The sequence below is a fragment of the Culex pipiens genome, chromosome 3, assembly GCF_016801865.2.
Source record: "Culex pipiens pallens isolate TS chromosome 3, TS_CPP_V2, whole genome shotgun sequence".
NCBI classification, from domain to species: Eukaryota; Metazoa; Arthropoda; class Insecta; order Diptera; family Culicidae; genus Culex; species Culex pipiens.
This window is the reverse complement of record NC_068939.1, coordinates 83,981,552-83,998,934: the sequence shown is the minus strand read 5'-3', so window position 1 is coordinate 83,998,934 and position 17,383 is coordinate 83,981,552. Positions and strand designations below refer to the sequence as shown.

The 17,383-nt window shown below is 35.2% G+C and overlaps 1 protein-coding gene across 1 annotated transcript in view; it reads right to left on the bottom strand.

The window, feature by feature from the left end:
* Positions 1-4: 4 nt before the first annotated feature.
* The window catches only part of LOC120427126 (uncharacterized), a 54,149-nt gene continuing 36,770 nt past the window's right edge, over positions 5-17,383 (bottom strand). The window contains exons 5-12 of the mRNA XM_052710365.1: positions 14,239-14,410; positions 14,082-14,165; positions 5,941-6,074; positions 5,678-5,814; positions 5,248-5,481; positions 1,262-1,424; positions 1,034-1,199; positions 5-975 (exon numbers count right to left, since the gene is read on the bottom strand). Of these exons, the coding sequence (XP_052566325.1) occupies positions 791-975; positions 1,034-1,199; positions 1,262-1,424; positions 5,248-5,481; positions 5,678-5,814; positions 5,941-6,074; positions 14,082-14,165; positions 14,239-14,410 (1,275 nt within the window). The 3' untranslated portion in view covers positions 5-790. The remainder of the gene's footprint in view (positions 976-1,033; positions 1,200-1,261; positions 1,425-5,247; positions 5,482-5,677; positions 5,815-5,940; positions 6,075-14,081; positions 14,166-14,238; positions 14,411-17,383) is intronic.

Here is a 17,383-nt window from a genome sequence, read left to right as displayed (position 1 = left end):
ATTAGCACTCGAAATTGGATTACAGGTGTTGTTTGAAGTTTGTATTGGTTGCAGTATATTTACACTTAAAGATAATGCTTATAATGCTAGGGCTTAAGTCTAAGTCATGTAATGAAATCGTTCCGCTTTGAAGCAGCTTAGAACGTACTTAATATAACTTCTTGCGGAGGAGTGCACTTTAATAACTGTAAAATTTAGAATTTAACATTAAATGTGTGTTAAAATATAGCACCCAAAATCGTTTTGTTAGACTTTGTCAATCCGAATTCGTTCCAAATAGCTTAAGTATTTACACTGATCTTACAGTTTAAGCGAATTGTGCTAACAATTCCTGTCTTAAAAAGTCACTTTTGTGGGCACAAAGCAGTTCAAAACAGGAATTGTCCGTTCATTCTTAAAAATACGCTTACATTCATACTGCTCTCTAAACTCTAGCGAAAATCTTTGAAAATTTTCAATTCAGACCATTCGTTGAAAAGACGCCGCCAAGAAAGTAAGGACTCGGGCCTCAGTCACTTGACCGTCTTCTACTCACTTGCTTACATGTTAACTATTTGTGTGTTTGCACTTACTGCCGTTCTAACTTAGCCTAGGATGTGTAATCAACGCAAAAGCAGTCGACTCTGTGGGCATGATTTGCTCTGAGAGATGGAGGGATGGTTCAGTTCTATTGTAATACTTTAAAAATGATTTCGTATGCAGTTTTGTCGCTGTTTGAAAATGAAAATGTTCTTGGGTTTGGAAAGCGTAGTTTGGGGTTGATCACGTGGGTGGACGAAATCTAAACTCTCTAGTCCAGCTGAGCTTTGTGCCCGACGTACGTGTTGAAGAATGCTTCGTCCTTTTTGCGATACCTCAGCTTGGCACATGCGGCCAGCAGCGATCCGGACAGGACACAGAGTACGACGCAGCACGTGGCCAACATGGCCGACAGGATCGATGTTTTAACGCAAGTCTCGGACATATCTTGGGGTTCTGGAAAGAAGTTACGATTAGATCTTGAATATGTCGGCTTAAAAAACTTCTAAGTTACTAGTTGAGGTGGAGGCTTCCTTGTTTTGCTTGGCTTCGTCATCTTCTTCCTGCAGAACTCGTAGTGCCTGGAACAAGCTGATGTTGTCCGAAAGAGTTGAGTTGTTTTCCTGTGGCGTTTCTCGCTTGGTAATTCCCTTCAGGTTCCTCCAGTGGCAGGGTTGACTCTGAAAAACAAGATTCCTTTAGACTCAACTGTCTCTTAAGAAAGCAAAGAGATAGAACTCACCGGACACCGGCCGTGACACATCCGGACGTCACACTCAATGTACAACGCAGGTGAGCCGGTAAAGCGGAAGGTTTTCATGTACGCGTAGACCTGCGTTTCGTACAGACCGCCGTCAGACCAGCTACCACGGAAGCGCGAAATCAGCTTGTCGTCCACCGGGCAACTGTGGGGGTTTGTTGAGAAGGGGAAGGGTTATACAATAATTTGTACAGTTAATGTGCGGGTTGAAAAAATACGACGAGTGCTGAAAAAATCTAGTTTTGCAACGAGTTGCAAACACATTTTTTGAAGTTCCTAAAAACACCCTTTGAATGAATGTTTAGCCATTTGTGCATGTGTTTAGTCAATTCACCGTTCAAATCAAAACAATATTGGAAAGTATTACTATTCGATACAAGTGTTAAAAATACCAAATGTTCAGTGCTGAAAAAGAGAACTTGTCAGCTTTTGTGTTGCAAAGTATTATTTTTCGATTTAGTTATTTTTGGAAGAGAAAAGTAGGCCTTTTCGTCGTTCAAGAATGACAGGTAAGGCAAGTAATTTTAGGACGGAATTGCAAAAATATCTTTTTTAAATGATTTTTTCACCAACCATGGGGATAAAGAATCCGAAGTACCTGTATAGTTGAATAACATTTCAAATTAGACATAGACTTGATTTCCACAAATTAATTTAAACATCAAAGTGCAATGAGGCAGTTTGAATACAGTCCAGACTTGGTCTAGACTCGATTATCCGAAGGCTTCGAAAAAAATTCACTTCGGATAATCGAATCACGAAAAAAGTTGTTTTTTAAATGTCTTATTTTTGATTTTCAAGCTTAAATTTGACCCCTAAACTACGCTAAAATGATTTAGAATTTTTAAATCCAAGATGGCGTCCAAAATGGCGACGATGTTATATAAAAAAAATGCATTTTATTGCAATCCACAACTCAAATTTGACTAAAACGGGGTCTCAGAACTCAAATTTTATGTTAAAAACATGAAATGGAAAAAAATCGGAAAAAACTTTTTTTTTGTTCGTGATTTGATTTACCGAAGTTCCATACAAACCTTCGGATAATCGAATCTTCGGATAATCGATAATCGAACTTCCGATAATCGAGTCAGGACTGTATAACTATATTCAAAATGTATACGAAACTGTTCACAAATAATTTTCACAGGTGCTGGTATCTCATGACAGGGTTGTCAGATTTTTAACAATACAATTTATACAGTCATGGCCTGGTTTTGCACTGCCCCGGTTATGATTTGTTCAGCTGCCTCGGTTGGGAGACATTGCCAGCTACGGGCTATGGGATGAAATTAGTTATCCATTGCAACTTTAATCATATGATTTTTTCTTTACAAAAATACGTATTTTTCCTGTATTTTGAAAATGCAATGTTTTTTGAAAAAAAAAAAAAAAACACTTACAAACTATTGTTTCTGCTATACGGATATCAAATGATCGGGATTTTTTCATACATTTCGAAAGTTATAACACATATTTTTGAAAATACTCAAAAATTTCCCAAAACTAGGTTTTATTGGAAAAATACTATAAATTTTTTTTACAATATCGGAATCAAATGGCTGGGATTTTTTCATACATTTCGATAGTAATAATATTTTTTTGTGAAATACTAAAATTTTTCACAAAACTACGGTTTAAAAAAAATAAGTTTTTTACTAATACTGGTATCAAATGATCGGGATTTTTTCATACATTTCGAAAGTTATAAAAGAAATTTTTGAAAATAGTAAATTTGTTTACAAAATTATGTGTTTTCGAAAAAAAAAAATAAAATTAAAGTTTTTTTTTACAATGGTTATGAAATGATCCGGATTTTTTCATACATTTCAAAAGAAAATTTTTTTTTTTGAAAACACTCTAAATTTTCGAAAAACTTGTTGTGTTTCCAACGAAAACAAAAAAAAAATCAGTTTTTCACAAAAATCCGGTGATATGATACCCATTAGGGTGGTACAAATCCAGGCTCACTTGTTGCTACCACTTGAATTCAAAGATTGACCCATCACCAGGCTAAATTCAAAATTTGAGCTCATTCTGACAACGGGAACCCCTCCCTCTAAGCCAGTGTTTCTCAACCGGTGAGGATTTGACCATTTTCAGGGGGGAATGAAGATGCAATATAATTTTTTTAGGGCACTTTTAACAACAAAAAAAATATTTTAAATTTCTTGTGAAATATGTGAATTTCCTTGCCGTTTTTTCGGTTTTATTTTTGAAAATGTCTTAAATAAAACGGGCAAAAAAATCAATTTCTCTGAATTTTCATATTGTTTGAAACATGAAGAGTTCTTAAATTTTTTCGTTCTAGTTTTCAAATTTAGCTGTACTAAATGTCTGTGATACATAATTCATTGATATTCCTCCAAAACATGAGCAGTGCATTATTTTTTTTTATAATTTCCTCAAGTTCTGGTTTTTTTGGTTATGAGCTAATTTTAATATTTTTTGTAAGAGATTTTTCTTTAAGATTTAACGGCTTTTTAAATTTTTCTTTAGATGTTTGTATTCCATTGACCATGAGCAGGTTATGAAAATTTGTTAAAACAAATCGCTGAGAATTTATTATTTTATTGCAAGTGTAGAAAAAATATGTTGTAATGAATAAAAAAATATCTTTCTTCATAAATTTAAGCTTAAATTATGATTTTTGTGAATTGATCCTTAATTTATGATTGAAGGGGGGAGTGAAGGTCTTGAAAATAATCCAAGGAAGAAATTGGTCGAAAAAGGTTGAAAACCGCTGCTCTAAGCTCTTGAAGTTTGTATGGGAAAATTCGTCAAAATGTATGGAGAAAAGCAATTGTGTTTTTTTGCCTTTGGAAGTCGCAACAACTATCCAATTCTTACCAATTCTCGGAACTAAGATCTTGGGTCCAAAATATTGACAATCTGGCAACCTTTCCTCAGATTAAGACCACTTAAGTAATATTTAGGTATTGTCTTGAAGCCGGATCTCACTTATCTGTATGAAAACTATGTCCGGGCCAATCACCTGACCTATCGTTTCAAATGTTGAAAAAGACCTTTTAAACGATTGCAAAATTTCAAAATTTTGAAGAAGTTATCAAAACCATGCTTCATGCTAGATGTTAATTTTCTCATGACCTTTTGTGTGACACATTAGGGTGTAATATGGTTGTATGGAAAAAAATTAAATTGTCCAAATCTAATGAGCACAGCAACTTTTCAGTTCCTTTTGGGGTCTTAAACAACTCCCCAAAGTTTGGGAACGATTGGTTTAGTCCTCACTTTGCGCAAAGCCATTCAATTTTCTATGGGAATTTGTATGGGGAAAACCATTTTTTTGGATTTTGATATTTATAAAATTCACGTATCACGCTGTACTTAAACCGGAATCATATTCGAATACTCTGAAAGATGCTCTACAACTTTCCCGAAGAGAGTATGGTGCTAACTATACAATGATACAGCGTGTTCAAAACCCGTCTAAAACGTGTTTTTTGCTCGTAAATCACGTTTTAGACGAGTTTTGAGGACGCTGTATCTTTTTACAGGAGCAAGTTAGCACCATACTCTCTTCGGGAAAGTTTTAGAGCACCTTCCAGAGCATCCGAATATGAATTCGGTTTTAGTACAACGTGAAACTTGGATTTTTTAAATATTAAAATTCAAAAAAATGATTTTTCCCATACAAATTTATATGGAAAATTGAATCCCTTTGCGCAAAGTGACGACTAAACCAATCGTTCCCAAACTTTGGGGAGTTATTTAGGACCCCAAAAGGAACTGAAAAATGCTGAGCTGGAAAATCGATTTTGATATTACACCCTAGTGACACATGTACCAAATGTAAAGAGTGAGGAAGGCACCAACTACATAGGTGGATTAAGCTAGTTTTTAGAATTTCGTTCTGAAGTCAGTGACAACTATGCCCGGATAAATTTTTTAATGTTTTTTTTTAACAATTCAAAAAGAACTTTATTAAAATAAAACTCCTAACTTACCCATACTCATCAATCAGCTGAATCCTCTTGTTGGCCCCATTATGCGCTACACAATCGTTCACCACGATATCGAACCCGTCGTACTTGCTGCGCATGTAGATGATCAACGTCAGGGGATCTCCGACGCGTACCGGTCCCGTCACCCGGGCCCCATTCGTCCCGTATCCGTTTCGGATTTCCATGTAGCACTCGGGCGGACTCAGCGTAAACACTACGGGATTTCCCGTTGCGACCCTGAAACAATTCGACGCCGAAAGAGGGTTAGGGATGGTTTGAAGTGCTTTGCGATTAACTAGGCGAGAAAATCCCAAATCGTGATTAAATATGTTTTTGGCCAGCAAACTCTTTTCAAGCCAGTATAATACAGTTTTGGGATTAAATATGGTTTAAGCGAATAAATAGGGGGTTTAAATAAAAAAAGCACACTCACTCAACGTCGAGAAACGGAAATGTTACGGTTTTCCAAAAGTCATACCCATACTCGCAAGTCACCTTGAAGTGCTCATCAAACTCTTCCTCGATCAATGGGTTGTACTGCACTGTCACCGTGTTCCACATAAAGTTTTTCTAGAAAAAAAGCGCGCAAGAATCGAAAGATTAACTCAAAAGAACACAATGTAGTGCGCGCAAGGTATTTCATTATGAAAGAGGGTGTGAAATTGAGGCGCAATCCGTTGAAGAGTCGCTTAGTACCGTTGGGTTCTTCCTGCTGTCGTCGCCGTTGGCATTCTTCCCCAGTGTTCCGCAGCGGTTCAGCTGGATCAAGAACTCGTAGTAGTCCCGGCCAGAACCGTTGATGTACATGCAGTCCGGATCGTACGCGTAACCTAGTGGTGAAAAGAGAACCATTGTTGGGTTAATACATCTAATCTAGACGAAGATGATTAAATTCCGTTTTATTTCCCGGCACCTCGTTCCCCGGAACCCCGCGCCCCAGCGGGAATGGAAACGAAGAACTTGGCGAAGATCGCGAAATCGCCAACTCATGGCTACCGTTTATGTTGATCGATGAAAACATCATCAATACATCGTCTTAATCGCCCATCACGTGACTCTTGTGGGCTGGCAGGTAGAGGTGCCCACCAGAGCAGACCACCCCTGTTAAGACTGAGACTGAGTCTAAGTTGGAGAACGGTTTAGCGTGAGGGAGATTTGATGAATGAAAGTTTAGATTAAAGTTGAAATGATATCCAATGCAGCCAGCTGGAGATCGATGTTATGCTGCATTTAACCCTGTAGAATTAATTGCTTTGATGATTTGTGAAGATGCGGAAATTGCTTAACAGAACATAAATATTTTGTTTCAGCAAGGTTGAAATAAATAAAAACTTAGGAAAACTTGTTTATTCATTCTCTGCGAATATTTTTACATTTTATCGTTTTAAAGGAATAAACATGTTTATCATTTTTAAAGAGCAAATTTTGTTTCAGGGCCCACGGAGAGTTGATTTTTTACCTTTGAAAATTGCCGTATTTAGGGACCCAATGTTGAACTTTGTTGTTGTACTTACACAATGACTTTCATCGTTTTGACAAAATCTAGATTTTGTATTTTGAATTAAAATTTATGTCTTTCGACCTAAGTAGAGGTATAAAAAGCTTACAAAAAAAAAAAAAAAAAAAACAAAATGTCAAACCATGATTTCACATGAAGCGTATATTTTTACTTGAGTTTTTAAATAACCTTCGTGTTTTGGGACTTTTTTTTCACAAGTTTTCTAATTTTGGTAAATGTTTTCCATTTAGTTTACGCGATAATGAATTTTTAATTTTACCTTAAATTCGACATATCGTGAACTAAAAGGAAAACATTTACCAAAATTAGAAAACTTTGTTAAATTTTCCCATGAACAAGATTGTGAGGTCAAAACTTTAATTGAAATATGAATTCTATGTCAAGTTGAACAACAAGCTTTCAACAAACAATTTGAAATTTGAATCGATTTGATTCGATTCTACAGCCAGCATAACAGCTTAAAACTGAGGTTTTTCAAAATTTTCGAGATAAAGAAAAAAACGAGGGAGTGGTTAAATTTGGATGGAAATGGGAATTGGGTCCTAAAATTAGGCATAAGCATTTATGGTTATTTTTGTTTAAGTTTTTTTTCTTCATTATTATTGGAAACTTTTTAATGAAAGTTCAGGAAACTTGTCAAATGATGTGTTTCATGTGTCAATTACTCACCAAAATGTGCAAAACAATACAAGAAACAACTTTGTAGAAAGGTGCCAATCGCTAACCATTTGGAAAATTTAGTTTTGAATGAGTTTTTTTACATAAGTAATTCATAAAGATCATAAAACGTTATTAAAAAATAATTTTAACAAGAATAATTAAATTTTAACATATGTTTTGGGTTGAAATATCATCTGTGTGCTCTGATCTACCTGTTACAATCGAAATTTTTAGCAGGTTTGCAATTGGTAAGGGTAGTATTGGATTTTCACAATAAAAATAAATGTTTCAATATGGTTTCATGATTTTCATTTCTTAACAAATGCCACACATTCAAAAATTCAGAGAAAACTACATTTTAATTTTTGTTTTAGAGGTGGGCAAAACCGCTCTTTTTAGGAGCCGCCCATTTTCACTCGCTCATTAAAATGAGCGGCTCTTTCGCACTTTTTATAAATTTGGATGAGAAGGCTATTTTAAGAGTGGTGTGATTTTGTATACCTTTTTTACTAAACTTTATTTTAATTAATTGAAAAAAAAAACTAAAAACGAGAAGATTCGCTTGAAAATCATAGGTTTTCGCGTTCTTTTATGTCATTTCTAGTTGAACCTAAACGTTCAAATAATTGGATGGGTTGAGCACCCAAGCTTAAATGTAGGATTTTGGGGGAAATTGCCATTAGTTTTGCTGTATTTTTGTAAAAAAATAACAAATTTTATCGATAACGTCTATAAATGCCAAAGTTTAACCGGGCAAGATGATTTCACTACCTTCTTCAAAATGCCAATTTTTATTGATATTACATTTTCAGTTCTCAAATCCGGCTCGCTCATTTTTTGCCCACCTCTAAAATGTTTAGCGATTTGCCACCTTTTCCAAAGTTGTTTTTTATCTTATGTTGCACATTTTGATGAGTAAATGACACATGAGACACATTATTTGACAAGTTTCCTGAGCAGTATTCAATAAACAATAAAAGAATTTAAAACACAAAACTTTAAAAAAAAGATTTCTGAGCAATTTCTCAGTGAATCATTTCGCTGTTTGATGCATCGGAAAGCTAAGCTTTTTTTCCTAAAAAGTTTGTTGTAGAAAACACGCCGTGACTTAAAAAGCACAATGAGAATTAATACGACCACAAATGAGTTAAAAGTAGGAGAAGAGCTGGAGGGTCAATAGAGCGGCTCAAAAGCGGAACCGTTTTTGAACTGTCAAAGCGAAACCATTTTACTATTCGTCAGAAGCAGCAAGTATTGTAATCGATTATTAAGGAAATAAGAGTAAAAAGCAATTGAGCAGTTCTCTCAGATTTCGGTCATTCGATTTTTTTTGTATTTTTTAATCCGACTGAAACTTTTTTGGTGTCTTCGGTATGCCCAAAGAAGCCATTTTGCATCATTAGTTTGTCCATATAATTTTCCATACAAATTTGGCAGCTGTCCATACAAAAATGATATATGAAAATTCAAAAATCTGTATCTTTTGAAGGAATTTTTTGATCGATTTGGTGTCTTGGGCAAAGTTGTAGGTATGGATACGGACTACACTGAAAAAAATGATACACGGTAAAAAAAATTGGTGATTTTTTATTTAACTTTTTGTCACTAAAACTTGATTTGCAAAAAACACTATTTTAATTTTTTTTCATTTTTTGATATGTTTTAGAGGACATCAAATGCCAACTTTTCAGAAATTTCCAGGTTGTGCAAAAAATCTTTGACCGAGTTATGAATTTTTTAATCAATACTGATTTTTTCAAAAATCGAAATATTGGTCGCAAAAATTTTTCAACTTCATTTTTCGATGTAAAATCAAATTTGCAATCAAAAAGTACTTTAGTGAAATTTTGATAAAGTGCACCGTTTTCAAGTTAAATCCATTTTTAAGTATTTTTTTTTTGAAAATAGTCGCAGTTTTTCATTTTTTTAAATTAGTGCACATGTTTGCCCACCATTGAAAAAAATATATTTTTGAAAAGCTGAGAAAATTCTCTATATTTTGCATTTTTGAACTTTGTTGATACGACCCTTAGTTGCTGAGATATTGCCATGCAAGTGTTTAAAAACAGGAAAATTGATGTTTTCTAAGTCTCACCCAAACAACCCACCATTTTCTAACGTCGATATCTCAGCAACTAATGGTCCGATTATCAATGTTAACACATGAAACATTCGTGAAATTTTCCGATCTTTTCGAAAAAAATATTTTAAAAATTTTTAAATCAAGACTAACATTTCAAATTGGCGTAATATTGAATATTTGGCCCTTTTGAAATGTTAGTCTTGACTCAAAAATTCTGAAAATATTTTTTTCGAAAAGATCGGAAAATTTCACGACTGTTTCATATTTTAACATTGTAAATCGGACCATTAGTTGCTGAGATATCGACGTTAGAAAATGGTGGGTTTTTTGGGTGAGACTTAGAAAACATCAATTTTCCTGTTTTTAAACACTTGCATGGCAATATCTCAGCAACTAAGGGTCGTATCAACAAAGATCAAAAAAGCAAAATATAGAGAATTTTCTCAGCTTTTCAAAAATATTTTTTTTCAAAACTGGGCAAACATGTGCACTAATAAAAAAAATGAAAAGCTGCGACTATTTTCAAAAAAGTTTCCTAATAATGGATTTAACTTGAAAACGAAGCACTTAATCAATATTTCACTATAGTTCTTTTTGATTGCAAATTTGATTTTACATCGATAAGGAGTGGCAACACTGGTTGCGTGGTTCGGTCGTCTCTTTCGATACGCGATTTTAGAATCCGTTTTTTTACTGTGTGAAAAGACAAATTAATTCGAGAAAAGTGGTTAAAATGATTCGCGCGAACAACGGGATTGTGCAAATGATGAAGTTTTTTTTTAAAATCTGAAGCGAATTCATGTGTTTTTAAATTAAGACAAACATCATTTTTCGCCGCGACAAGATGGCGGCTTAACGATGAAGTCGGGCTTTGCCTTTCGCCGGGTATTTGTGCTGTGGTAGTGTGATAGTATTGGTGTGCAGTGTGGGGAAGGAAAATGTCTTGTGTGTCGGAGAACCAATTACGAGACTGAAGAGGAAAAAAAGAGATGATCCGCCAAAAATGACGGTGATTATTGTAGTTAGAGGGTGACGAGCGGGAATTCCCGGGAAAAATTTCCCGGGAAATCGACCATTTTTGGACCTCTCGATTCCCGGGAAATTCGGTCGAGACTCCCGGGAAATTTTTTACTTATAAATATCGAAGCAAAATTATATAAACTAATCAGAAAAACATATGAAAAATTCAATTGTTTTGAACATTGAATGATCAATCAAGTTCCAATAAACCAATGCTTCTCTTATCTTCTTATTCAGAAAGTGTAAATTTTAACTTGGCAAAATTCCAAAAACTATAATTGAGAGGAGCACTTCGGATAATCGAAACTTCGGATAATCAAAACTTCTGATAATCGAATCACGATTTTTTTTTCGTTTTCTTATTTTTGATTGTTTAGCTCAAGAATGACCCCTAAACTACTCGAAGTGATTTAGAAATTTTTAGTCCAAGATAGATAGCGGCCAAAATGGCGGTGTGAAACATTGAAAAATGCATTTTGTTTATTTAATAGGCAATCAACTATTCAAATTTTACTAAAACGGGGTCGCAGAACTCGAATTAGAAGTCATAAGTAATAAAATAAAAAAAAGAACAAAAGATTTTTTTTTTGTTCGTGATTCGATTATCCGAAGTTCCATACAAACCTTCGGATAATCGAACTTCGGGTAATCGAAACTTCGAATAATCGAGGTTTCGGATAATCGAGTCTGGACTGTATTAGTTATTTTTTTTACAAAGATCTTTGTGCAACTTTTGAAAAATCACTCAGTGCGAATTAAGATTCGTTAATATTTTAAACTACAATTTTGAGTCTTAAAAAGCTCAAGAAACGATTTTGTATTAGCAGATTAAAAAAAATCAAAAGGTTTTATATAGTTCCCCAAAATAATGAGGCTACCTGAATAAATGTTTCATAGAATTAGTATGAATTGATTGTAACAAATTCAATACTTTTCATTTTAAATTTTGCCACTATTGGCATAGTCAAAAAAAAACTCCCGGGTCCCGGGAATTCCCGGGAAATGGACAAATTCAACTCTCGATTCCCGGGAAATTGAAAATCTCGAGAATCGTCACCCTCTAATTGTAGTGATGCAGTGATGTTGTTGTTATCTTGTGAAAATCATCGAAACTGCAAATATATTTTCGGCTCTGGTATCGAGTGAGACTCTTCGGAAGGTCGAAGGGCTAGATTCATTTTCCTGCTTGTTGGCCGTTGCCGACGAGGAGGCCAGCATCTCACCTGCAGCAACCGAAGCTGAATTTGGTGAGTTCGTTTCATGTTGTTTACTTAGCGAGTGTGTGACTGTGTGAGTGAGATTGCGCTGAACGGCAGTGTTTGACATTTGTGGATCATGTGGATTGTAAACGTTCCACAGAAGTGTTGCCATATGGCGGAAATGCAAACACTGCTGCAGACTTTTTAGAATTAAAATGAAATGTGTGTTTTGAAGAATGTTTAAGGTTGTAGTGGTTTACATTTCATCGCGCGCGTTTTTCTGTACGGTGTTAAATAACTTGCCAGCAAGCTTCGAACCTCTTAGCATTAATTTCAATTTGTTTCGGGTTTTTGTTTTTTTTTGTGATCGATAATTTTAATTAAGTTTAATTGCAGATTATGAGTCTCAAATTTCATTTTCCGAAAACAAATATATACATAAAAAATGTGTAAAAACGGAAACGCAATCTTTCCGCAGCCGGCTGCCTAAGATTAGCTATTTCAAATCATTTAAAACTTGAAAAATAAAAAACGAAACGGTCTTAACATCCGCATGTACATGAAATCTTCGTGAAATCTACGTCGGTCTTTTGTTCGATATAATATGATTCTCGTTTAAAACATATAAAAACAATAATTATTTCCGCTGTTTTTCAAAAATAAATTTAAAGACATTAAACATAAAATAAAAACCCTTTAATAGTTAATAAACAAGCCCAACCGAAATGTAGTAAACATCAGTAAACTATTAGGTATAAAAATGTTTTCTACGAATGGAATAAAATTTTATAAAAATTTACACAATAAATACTAAATTTCACTCTACAGCCGGCTGTTAGAGTTTAATTTTCAAATTGTAATGCAGGTACTGCTCAATACACAATCAGTTAAAAACTTATGACACACCCGCAATACCTGTCAAGGTATATCCTAGGGTCTTACCTTTCTACTAACATTGAGTCCAAAACCTCCCTACAAACATCTATACCACTAAGGTGACGCAGGGATCCTTGCGCACTTTAGATAGGTGTTTACTAACATTCCTTCCGTTCCCTAAAGGATAGCTTGGACCCGGCGAGGACCCCCTTATGCCCTGGGCTGTATTACACACTCATCAAAAGATGAAGACATGGTATCTCCCGTGTTGGATTATTGTTCCGGATGAGGGTCTAACACAACCACACCAAACAGTGGGATAAGCGTTGTGGAGCCATCCGTGGATAGGGCGTCCTAAAATGCTAATGCTAATGCTAATGCTAATGCTACATTTGATTTTACATCGATAAATGAAGTTGAAAAATTGTTGCGGCCCATATTTCGAATTTTTGAAAAAAATCAGTATTGATTAAAAAATTCTTAACTCGGTCAAAGATTTTTTACACAACCTGGAAATTTCTGAAAAGTTGGCATTTGATGTCCTCTAAAACATATCAAAAAATGAAAAAAAAAAATTAATGTTTTTTTTGCAAATCAGGTTTTAGTGACAAAAAGTTAAATAAAAAATCACCAAATTTTTTTTTTATCGTGTATCATTTTTTTTTCAGTGTAGTCCGTATCCATACCTACAACGTAGCCGAAGACACCAAATAGATCAAAAAATTCCTTCAAAAGATACAGATTTTTGAATTTTCACATATCACTTTTGTATGGACAGCTGTCAAATTTGTATGGAAAATTATATGGACAAACTAATGATGCAAAATGGCTTCTTTGGGCATACCGAAGGCACCAAAAAAGTTTCAGTCGGATTAAAAAATACAAAAAATAAAATTCTAAAAAAAAGACCGATTTCGTAGAGAATTGCTCAATTGTGGTTTGTTAATTTTTTGAAAGGGATGTGAAGTCGGTGAAACTAAATCTTTTTCGAGACTAGACGTTGGAAACGACACATTTCAGGTAGCGTGGGTTGTTGGAGTTAGTAGGACATGATGATTTTAAGCTCGCTGTAAGAGAGATCATTACTAGAAAAATTGTCGTAGATTCTTCCTCTTTTGGACCCAATTATTCCTCTCGTTTGCATTTTGTTCCGAACCGACTTCGCAAAACTTCAACCACTTCTGGCACAGATCTTTGTCTCCCGGGAACCGAAAAAGACCTTTTAATCCGACTGCCGTTTGGTGTGTGATCAGTAGCTGGCGAAACACTTCATACTGAACCGAAAACTCAAAGAAATACGCACAAAAGATTTCAAAACAAATTTTTCAAGTGCAAGGAGAAAGTCACGCTTGTGCTTGAACCACCTCGTACTTTTTTTATGTTAAAAAAGTGGGATCATTCGAAAATCACGTTACGCATTCTCGCTTTTCGTCCCACTTGTTAACTTCTAATGATCTACAACTGTCCTCTTTTAACTCACCAGAAGAATACAGCAATCCACTGAACGATCCATTGAACCCAATACGAATCTTCATGTAGTCATCCTGGCATTCGGCTTCAATATCTACAAAGAACAACGAAATCGTTTTTTTAGCACAATCCTCTCAAAAATCCAACCTCCGAAAATCAAATCTCACGTTGCACCCGGGTGTTGTTGAACCGGTGCCGCCGGTTGTAGTCCCTGTCCCAGGGATCGGGACGCCAAGCCGGGTCGGACTCTTGCTGGTAGGACGGTGGCAGCCGGGAGTGGGTCGCCGATTGCAGCGAGGTCAGCGGGATGTAGCCGGACGAGTCCGACACGTAGACGACCTGTAGGAGAAAAACATAATTTATTTGTGCAAAGGTGGACGTGAAGTAATAATGTTGATCATCAAGTTATGACTATAGTTCAAATATAGAAACTTGATAGTGATCGCGATTAATTGAAACAAAACTAAATTACTTTAAAGTGTTGGGGTGGGCGTTGAGTGTCAACAGTACAGTGGCGTTAAATACCGCATTCAACCAATTAGTCGCACATTTTTTCGCGCTCTGATGTTGAGGGGTGGTGTGCGTTGGTCACGCGACTTGGACTAACGTCGGACTAAACTAGCTAGACTAGACTGCTTGGTAGGTGCATCGTCATGGTATTAGAAGTTAAAGCGAAAACACGAACCAGCCAACAATCGCGCGCACGGAAAGGATATTGCATCAAACCAAGTCCAAGCTTTCCACCCATCAGCGTGAACGGGGGGTGGGTGGAAGACAAAGTGGAAATTAAATGATTTTTTAATCGAGTAGCGAAGGTGGAGTGGAGAGGGGGTTTAAGCTGACCTTGAACCAATTTAGTACAGGTGAGTGCATTCGCGGTCGGAACGTTCTCGGATGATGGCGTTTGATTTATTGGTCGTAACCATTTAGTGCGTGTAGATTAAGTTAATTGATTGGGCGTTCAATCATCTGTTCAGGGTGAAGATGTAGAAGCAGTAGTGCTTCTACAACATTTCTCGCTGATATTATAAATACTAAAAATTAAATAAGAAATATAAAACTTCAGATGTCATATTTTTTGCTTAAAAAACGTACACTGCTTTTCAGAAATAATATCTCAAAGGAGAATTCTTTAACGGAAATTTATTTTTTCTGAAGTTTCTAACATAGGCCAAAAGCCAGCCTTAGAAGATTTGCTTTTAACACTCATTATGTGAGAAATTCGGTTTTGTCTTGCATGAAATATCGACACATAGCAGCAATAAATAAATCTCTGGGATTACCAGGTTGTAACTTGTTACCTAAACTAATACATTCTAGTCACTGTTAAATCTGCGAAAAAAAAAAACGATTACTGTCTTATGTTTTTTAAAGCTCAGCAGAGCAATTCTCTACAAAATTGCCCGATTTCGTGTATTTCTATTTATTGATTTAACTTAAACCCTACGGTCAAAAAGGTAGTTTTGTGTCATTGGTTCACGTATATAAGGCTCCATACAACTTTGGCAGCTGTCCATTTGCGTGGTTCACGGATATATGAAAATGACAAAAGTGTTCAATTTCGTTTGCATCAACCGGAATTTTAAAGTACCGTAAACCAGGGTGACATTGATAGAATTTCAATTTATTTTTGGAATATTTTCCAAATGGTAAGGGTATTCTCAAGACTATTATTTTAAAACATGTACGCCACAGAAAAAAAAAATGATGGTAATATTCATCAGGAAATAGTGACAGATTTTGTGTAAAAAAATGATTAATTTTACCCCAGAAAATGATGAATTTTCATCAGTTTTTGATGAATATTCATCAGGTTCACATTTTTACACATTTTTATGTAATATTACTCAAAAAAGAGGTAATATTCAACCTACCAAATTTTCAACATTCCAAAATTCAACTTTTTTTTCTGTGTAGGTTAGGCCACACAAGATCCATGGACTATTTTTGAAAAAAAAAAAATCGAGGTTGTTTACAAAAATAGTTGCGTTGAAAATTCTTATTTTGAATACCGGGGTGACTTTGATAGTCTTAGTTTTTTTTGTTTAAATCAGGTTAAAGGTGTTCAAATTTTATTTTTACGTCAACTGTACCATCGCTAAGGTTGCTGATATAGTTTCTAACAAAAAAAAAATCAATGTTTATGTTTAGTTAACTAAGTTTATAAGCTTTTTACAATACACATACATTTTAGGTGAAATTGTTAAAAAGTCATAATTTTGCCTGAAATTTATTAAAAATAGTCAAATTGCATTTTAAACTGAATTCGAAGCACGAATCAAAAGTTATCACATTTTGTATGAAATTTGTTTTACCGTTATCAAATTTGGAATTTTATTCAATTGTGTTTCAAAACACACAATTTTTAATATTTACTAACTTCGTTTACCTTCTCCTAGTGGAAAATTGTTCGAAGAATCCGAAAATGCATTCTGTTTTCCGATTTAAAACCATGTTCATTTAGAAAATCATGACACTTTGAGAATATGAAAATAATGCTATTCATTAACGTTTTCTTAATTATAGCTAACTAACCGGGACCCGTGGTGTAGGGGTAAGCGTGATTGCCTCTCACCCAGTCGGCCTGGGTTCGATCCCAGAAGGTCCCGGTGGCATTTTTCGAGACGAGAATTGTCTGATCACGCCTTCCGTCGGACGGGAAGTAAATGTTGGCCCCGGACTAACCTTAAAAAAAAAGGTTAGGTCGTTAGCTCAGTCCAGGAGTAGGAGTCGTCTCCCTGGGTCCTGCCTCGGTGGAGTCGCTGGTAGGCAGTTGGACTCACAATCCAAAGGTCGTCAGTTCGAATCCCGGGGTGGATGGAAGCTAAGGTGTAAAAAGAGGTTTGCAATTGCCTCAACAATCAAGCCTTCGGACACCAATGCTGTAGAGCGAATAATTTGATTTTTTTGAGTTAACTAACTTTTTAAACTTTTCAAAATTTAATTAAAACTTCTTCTTAAAGTACTTTGACCCTTTCTCTACCCCGGTCAGTATGATTCCATATAATTCTGTACGTATTTTATTTGTACTCTTCATTTTAGGAAAAAATCTAAAATCTATCAAAGTCACCCCGGCTATCAAAGTCACACCGTTATACGGTACCATGACCTCAGAAGCTAACCCGAAAATTTGAGCATATTTGGCTCCAGTTTTGATCTGAAGTTGGTATGGAACAGTAGTCAATTTACTATGGAGAATTGTAACATTTTACATCTTCTCATAGAAAATCCCTGAAAACCCTATCAAAATTTCCTATTCTTAAGTTTTTCATAGGTTTTGATCCGGGGAACAACTTTGTAGAACATCGCAAA